At 39.1% G+C, this 8,257-nt stretch overlaps 1 protein-coding gene across 1 annotated transcript; it reads right to left on the reverse strand.

Annotated features, from left to right (window-relative positions):
• Nucleotides 1-5,281: 5,281 nt before the first annotated feature.
• On the reverse strand, nucleotides 5,282-5,548 carry LOC108668502 (putative uncharacterized protein FLJ46204; the record flags this gene model as incomplete). The annotated part of the gene is made up of 1 exon (XM_018155735.1): nucleotides 5,282-5,548. A coding segment is annotated over exon 1 (267 nt), but the record flags the coding sequence as incomplete, so codon positions are not given.
• Nucleotides 5,549-8,257: the final 2,709 nt, after the last annotated feature.

Consider the following 8,257-nt stretch of genomic DNA (forward strand, 5'->3'; position numbering starts at 1 on the left):
AGCCAACCCAAATATACCAAACGCCTTTTCCGCCGTTTACTCCGGTCCGCATTCTAAATTCCATATTCGTTGTCGTGATACCCGCTATTTTCTCAGCAACCGATAATAAATTATTCTTTACACTTCATATTGAGGCTTGAAGTGCACGGTGTTGGTCGCGATGCACTGAACGATGTGAAGGGCTCTGACCTCTGCCATTATGTAATGGTAATTCACTGTCACTGTAATTTCTGTTAACAGAACTCTTTCAGCAAAATTATTTCTGTTATTTATTGTTAAGTTCAACGTTAAGTTGAACTGTGTCACGTAAAGTTGTACTTCAATATCCATTACTCATTTTTCAGAATATTTGTTTCAATTACGCCTGAACTGAGAAATTTTTCTTAATTATTCGAGTATTGGTTCACCAGTAAAGTGAAAAACTGCAATTCAATAGAATTCACTCAACCCTTAAAAATTTGCATGCCTCGAGAAACAGATGAACACTTGTTGATAATTTATGTGCGTTTAATTTTAATTTCTCTTAACATAGCAAACATTTTGCTGAGCAACAATCAAATTAATTCCAGCACAAACTAAAATATTTTCACCAAAGGAAAATGGACACTCTGAGTCTGCCTTTCAGATAAAACATATCTCTAACTTAGAAGACGTCTTGCAGGGCAACAATAAAATCAATACGTTTGAACAAATATTTTCACACAAGCAAAACGAAGGAGGCCAGCCTGCCCCTGAGGGCAGCACCGATCAAAGGCGCCAGGATGCGCGGAGACATCAATTGACAAAGCAAGTTGTCCCGCAGCCACGGACGACAGAGCGTCGCGGGTCTGTGACAATTGAAGGCAAGCAAAGGCCGGGCAGGTGAAGCTTGGCCGACTGATGTAATAATTATTGTGCTCCTCTGGCCCGCTCGAGTGGACCCTGCAGATGGAGTGGCGCGGCTGCTCTTTACGGTGAGTGGGCTCACGAGGAAGTGGATCCAATTGCATAGAAGTAAATGTTCTAAACACGAAAATTTAGTGGAGAAATAATAACACCTTCATAAGCACATTGGATGGCGGCCAGGCTACATCAGTGCCACCCAGCAACTGCGTCTATTGTACACCAGACGAATGCGTGTAGCGTCACTCGCAACTGTCGTTCAAAGCTCGCCAGTTTTGAGCGCCTGATGCCGTTCATCCTATGCAGATCGGATCAGCTGGACGGCGATCATTCCAACAGAGTCTGGCTTGATTCCCGGCGCTGCACAGCGACTATTCCCATTCCCAGATCAGTCCAAATCACGAATGGAAATGGGTGATAAAGCAGTCGACTTGCCACCGAGAAGCAAGCGGTCTTTACAGTCGTCTCCTGCGCCTCTAAAATTTACGGGAAAATTGCTTCGAATAGGGAAGTCTACTTGCTAATTTTAGTCTAAAAATTCCTTTTCTGAATATCCGTAATAACATTAGATCATCTTTCTTCTGGTTATTCTTTATTACTATTATTATTCTTCTCTCAATACATCACAAGATTTACGTGCTCCCCGAATCATAAGACGCCCTAATGCCAACCTCCGAATCCTAGGAGGCCCCTAATTTGGAGGCTCACGTCTCTAAATTATGCTAGTGTATCACCCTAAGTAGTTTTCAACTCATCGACAAATTACACAATATGGCCTCACTATCATTTTAATTGTGAAGCAATGGTTCATGTATATTGGATTCTCAGTTAATGCTTTTAACATGAAAGAAACTTCGACAGTGTCGTATGAGCAAGCATGCCGACTCAAGAAGTCTCTGCTAAGTTTTTGCACGGCAGCTATCGGGCCCAGACGCAGGCTGGGCGGAACTCGAGATTTATTGTACTATAGTCCATTGATAGCAAACTGCTGGTTTTTTTACCGTTCAATCCTTGCATTGACGGAGGATGAGGATGGGTTGATGCTTTAAACTATAACTTTCAGAAGAGTGATTTGAATCTATCAGGTTATGCTTTGGAGGTGTTTTTAATGATGAGAATTGAGTGGCGATTCAAGAAAATTTTGACGATTCTATATTTGATTAACTCGATTAGATTATTCTAAGCCGAATTCAAAATATTATGAGATGTCTCAGAAAATTTCTCATAATTTTGTTACCTTTGCGATTGATTCGTCAGAAATTATTTATGTAAGTCTCTAATTAGAGAAAAAATGGACAATGTAACGCAATTAACTAAGGTTGTCAAATTTGTGCGTGAAATAATTTAGCGAATGATTTAATTAAGGTGTAATTGAAGAGGTTGGCAAAAGGGTGAAATATTTATCTAAATTTATTTATTACCAATTGGTCAACAAATGTTCATTAAGAATATTTCCGAAACCTTTTGGTTTCATGAACATTTTAGAAAGTTTAAATGCCGTTCGATATTGTTAGTATGTTTTCCTTGGCATCACCCCTTAGTTTCATCTTTATCTCCAATATACTTCACTTGTACAAGTTCGTTTTTGTGATGAATTTACAGACTGTATACCTACAATTTTCGTCTCAATTGACAGTGCAACTGTCAGTATTTATCAAATGTTCATTCTCAAGAGCAGCTGATAACTCAGAGACCAATAGCTGAACTGGAAACAAAGCAGCACGATAATAAAGTTGGCACGTAACTGCAATGCATTACTACGCATTCTCTTAACCTTGCTGCTTCATTTCCAGTTTTTCTCTCTCCCGAGTTTAGGGAGGCCAGCTCGCGCCTTGTGTATAGATCGCCGCAGTCACGGCTCTTGTTTACACAGATAACCGCTAGGACCCTGCATACCAAGCGTCCCACTCTACGGCTACGTCTCGCCAGGCTCTGCTGCATGCGTTCATTGCACCGCATACGAACCTGCTTCACGAAACTTTAGCTCTATTGAATCGAATTAATATCATTCGTAATATGTACAATTTTGGGCTAAAATGTATTTTTGCATAAAATTTTTATTTGGATTTTTACGAAAATAATATATTGATGTTCATTCGGTTTCGTCCAATTTCAGCAAATTCACAATTGTGTTTCCTACGTGTTAAGTCTTCAGAGCTTTTGGCCTGCTCTGTAATCAACTGAGCGAATTTCAGGCGCTTAAATGCATTTTTACGGCCTCCATTGGCCGTTTTAACGGTCAATACAAAGAATTTTGCCTTTCAACGGCCAATTTTTTCGTTTGTCAGGAGGGTTTGAATTGACGCAGCATGTTAATGCGATCCTTTAGTGTTGGACCACAATTGACGCAGCATGTTAATGCGATCCTTTAGTGTTGGACCACAATTGACGCAGCTTGATAATGAGATCCTCTAATGTTGCCACCACAATTCATTCTGCAGAATCTTGGAGGGTGGGTAATTTTTGATGGTTAATCATGAGTTTTAGCGTTTGAGCGCTATCTTTTTCAGACATGAAATATAAAGTCATATGAGAAAAATCTTATCTATTATTTCACCGAACAATTATAAACTAATTAGTTCGATAGCTATGAATTATAACTCATTCACTTAAACGATGAATTCATTATCATTTGAATGACAATTTATTTTACTTTTTAGTGTCGAATTAAAATAAAATACTTGCCTTAAAAAGGCATCAATTAAGATGGGAAACTCTAGTCCTCTCGGACGGTATCGTAAGTCCTGCTTCACTGAAGAGCTCACTTAACTCGTCCGTCCGTTAATGTAAATAATGAGCGGAAGATCGGTGGCCACAAATGGACCATTTACGGCCATCCATAAATCGCCCAGAAGTTCCAATTGTGACCTACCGGTACACAGGCCCTACTTACGTAAAGGTCAAGCTGTGCTTTGCAAAAGGTTATCAAAATGCTACACCGGCCTGCTACAAAGAGCCTGTCTGGTCGGTCTTATCCAGCAAAAGGTTAAGTTGGGTTTCCCTCTTTTAGATTTTTTTTTTTTTGAAACTTGGAGAGCGTCGTTAGCCGGATCTTCTTCGTAAAGGAAACGAGAGATGACTTAGATGTTCACTTTGAGAAATGAAAACTTTTTGATTAAAGAAAGGCTTATTAGGACCAGAACACATGGTGGTCAATGAGTTCTTTGTGATCCTGGCGTGCGGGAAGCTTTCTTACTGGCCTTACTGTGAGCACTAGAACGTTAGAGTTAGCTTGTTTTCCTCTCGCATCGGAAAATTAACCTACAAAATGCTTGAAATAAATTCAAAACTGAGCACTCAATTGGTTAGTTTGATCCTATATACGTAGATTAGTCAACGGTCAATTATTCGCGAATAAATGTTAGGAAATAACAGAACGTGTATTAAAGTCAAAAATGTATTTTCAGTCTTTCAGGCAATTGGATTATTTATTCAGGTTTAAGTTCCATTTCAAAACATTAATCATTCTAACAATAAAACAAGCTGCAGTGCATGCATGAGTAAATAGTTCCCAAGCAGAGCTCTTGCACTCAGCGATGCGCACTTCCTCCAAGTCGGAGAATTAATTTTAACGAAATTTTGTATTTTATAAGTCTTGCACAAATACTACCTGACAAGTATCTTTTAAATCCTTGCACGTAAAATAGAGGTTTAATAATTATTCAATAAAAATTATCTTATACGACATTCAATTTCGCGTTATTGCCCCAACAACGAGACCAGCTCGATCAGTGTGTGTATGAATTTACATTTATTACTTGATGAGTACAGCTGAGGGCGCTGATGCATCGTTTGCATCTGATCGGGCAGGTGAGTTGGAGCCCAGTCGATAAATAAATAATATGAAAATAAAGCTGTCAGTAGTCCAGACTTTTATGTATGGCCGTGTGATAAAAATTATCGCCATTAAAAAAGGATAAATAAAACTGAAATAAATGAACATAAATAATAATCTAAACAATCTATCAGTAAATGAAAACCAAAATCAAAAGCGTGCGCTTTTTTTCGGCCAAATATCGATTCCCAATTATGATCGATCTACTAAAGTCCTTTTTTTCGTAGCCTTTCTGCACATACAAAACGAAAACACAGACTTAGCACCAACGAAATAAGTAAACTAATAGACGAATAAATATAGCACGGATGACATAGTGAAAATAAAAGAATAATATAGCTAACATTATTCACTGAAACATTAATAAAAACATTACTTAAACACCAGGGCACAGACAACACAAAAAATAACCAAGTACCTCTGTGATGGAATCACAATACGAATTCATACCGAGTTCAAGTTAGAAGTTACTAAAACCTAAATGAGAAATATTAATCTAATGTTTACAAGAACATTGCATCCCCTAAAGTGCATTAATTGCATCTGAGTGTGCAGGTGCATCACGTGCATCTGAGTGTGCAGGTACATCACGTGCATCTGAGTGAGCAGGTGCATCACGTGCATCTGAGTGTGCAGGTGCATCACGTGCATCTGAGTGTGCAGGTACATCACGTGCATCTGAGTGTGCAAGTGCATCACGTGCATCTGAGTGTGCAGGTACATCACGTGCATCTGAGTGTGCAGGTGCATCACGTGCATCTGAGTGTGCAGGTGCATCACGTGCATCTGAGTGTACAGGCACATCACGTGCATCTGAGTGTGCAGGTGCATCACGTGCATCTGAGTTTACAGGTACATCACGTGCATCTGAGTGAGCAGGTGCATCACGTGCATCTGAGTGAGCAGGTACATCACGTGCATCTGAGTGTGCAGGTGCATCACGTGCATCTGAGTGTGCAGGTACATCACGTGCATCTGAGTGAGCAGGTGCATCAAGTTCATCCGTTTTCTGTAGGCACATCATGATTTTTTTGTACCGGGGAGACTGTATCCGCTCCAGGTTTTGTGGCCGCCTCGTGTATCGAGTTTGGGGCAAGGAAACACAAGCGTTTGTCTGTTGACTTTCCTCATCGTGCAGCTTTTGCAGAAACTCAAACTCAACTCGGCCGAGAAGTTAAATATGTTACAACGGATTCCCGGCAAGCCGCTGCTCCAATTATTGCAAGTATGAGAGGCGCTCCTAGAGATAACTTGAACAATTGCATCGCCCCGCACAACTTCTGGAGGCTCAGATTTCCACAGCGTCGGATTTTTTTATTTGAGGTATTGTTGTTTTTTATCGTTGTCTAGTATTTTTTATTATTATTTTGTGGTATTATTGTTTTTTTTAATAGATTGAGATGAAATTTTCAAGATATTCTCTGGCTTTCTTGAATATTTTTCATCAATCTTTCCTCAATAAAATCAAACATATGTATTGGGGTCGTGGACAAGATTTTTTTACTTAATACGAGTGCAAATCTTCAAATTTCACTACTTCAATTACATAATTGTACGAGAGTTTGTACAGAGTTTACGATAAAATTACACTCGGGATGTGTCGAAAAAACTGAATTTACGGAACAGCGGTCGAAATTAATTAAACCATTATGACTAATTATGACTAATTAGAAACTACCGTCATTACGATGAACCTCCGATGCGTCATCACAAAAATCTACGCGAGAGACAATGTGAAAGCATCGTTAGAAATAACACATTTATCGGTAATTCCATTCAAGGTTATAGGGACTATAGGACAAATATACGTTATTATCTGAAACAATAGAATTACTTTTGTAGAGTAGTTGAAATATGTTGAATAGAGTAAAAGTCTAACAAGACAAAGAAGAAATGTGGAATCGTGTACTAAAATCCCTAGTTCCTTTGAATACAAATACCAATCTGAAATAAATTAAATATAATCAATGTTGAATACATGAAAATGAGTAGAGTACAAGTCTTACAAGACAATGAAGAAAGAAATGTAGCATCGTGTGTTAAAACCCTGAGCTCCTTTGAATACATATACCTAATTGAAATCGATCCACATCGTAAACATATTTAGATTAGGATTCTAACTGCTATTTTCTGCTCAGCTCATAGCGCGAAACGAGAATTTCCACCCAACCTTCCCGTCAGCGAAGATGCCTTAATTAAACTTTGCATTTTAATCTCGACCCTGGGCTTTTAATTAGCAGATCAAATAATTTGATTCCTTATCTAAATTTTTCGGGATGCAATCGAGAGCCGATCTAATCTCCGCTTCAATAGAAAACGGATAAATTTTCTCCTAAGCTCCGCTTGAATAAGATTAAAATATTATTTGCGGAGAGCCAAATCCTCACTCGAAACCGACAGCAATCATTAAATTGCTGTGCCGTATTAATGCGGCACTCGAGGAGAAATTCTCTAAAATCAACAATTTTATTTTATTTCATAGTATTTCTTCGCAAATTCATTTTTTAGGTTGTGTAGTTCGTAATAAGTTCATTGATTCCCCAATATCTCCATTTTAGTAGCAAGGTGACATCACGTTGCAGTTAATTTTCTAAAAGCTTCAAGTAGGGAAAAGATGATTACTTAAATTATAATTGAGATTAAATGAAATAAATTGCCTTTGCATACATCAAATATATGTGCCAAAATGTATTTATGGTTTTGAATCAGGGAAAGTATCACTAATGAATAATTTTTTACTACTCGATACCATCGATATAAATATAGGATCAATAAATAACCATACATTTTCAATAATTAAAAGTTTTTTGCACATTCCAAGTTTTAGCACCCTGCATCAACAAAAATATAGAAAGTATACTCACACGTTAATCGCAGATTAGTGTAAATGTTACGCCGCTGCCTACACCTAAAGCATCCGTGCCGTGGCCGTGCCGTAAATCCTGTAACACAGCCTGCGATCGTAGCTCAGGCGGCAGCAGGCTTCTCCTTCTCTTCCATTCAGGCGGCACGTCGGAATTTTCTTCTCGCAACGGGTCCAATTGCTCAGCATTTGCGACCGGCAATTGCCCCTCCCGCGCTCTTTTTAATGACACGCTGCATCGCCGCATTCAAATCATGTTTGAATTACAGCCCTTAGGCGAGCGCTGGCCGCTCCGCGCTCTGCTTGCCAAATATGCAAGCTGATGGGCAGTGAAGTGCAGTGCGAAGGGCGGATGTTCACAACTGCAAAAGTGCAACGCTGTAAAATTGCGCTAAATTTTTGTGCCAACGAAGGAAGGCTGACGATCAGCCGCCGTTGATTTGGGTTCAAACTTTACTGAGGAGTGGAAGTGAACTGCGTGCAGCGTGAAGCTGCGAAATGTTGCTAGGTGACGAGCGATTTTTACGGAGAATGCACGGGTAGTAACGAAAACTAGCATGAACACTGAAACGACAAATAGCATTCGATTAATGCATGACATATTAGAAAGAAGTGAAAGATACTAATGTCTATTTGACAGGGAAATGCAGGAAGTCACGGAACAAAAGTTTTTTTGA

The sequence above is a fragment of the Hyalella azteca genome, unplaced genomic scaffold, assembly GCF_000764305.2.
Source record: "Hyalella azteca isolate HAZT.00-mixed unplaced genomic scaffold, Hazt_2.0.2 contig13373, whole genome shotgun sequence".
NCBI lineage: Eukaryota > Metazoa > Arthropoda > Malacostraca > Amphipoda > Hyalellidae > Hyalella > Hyalella azteca.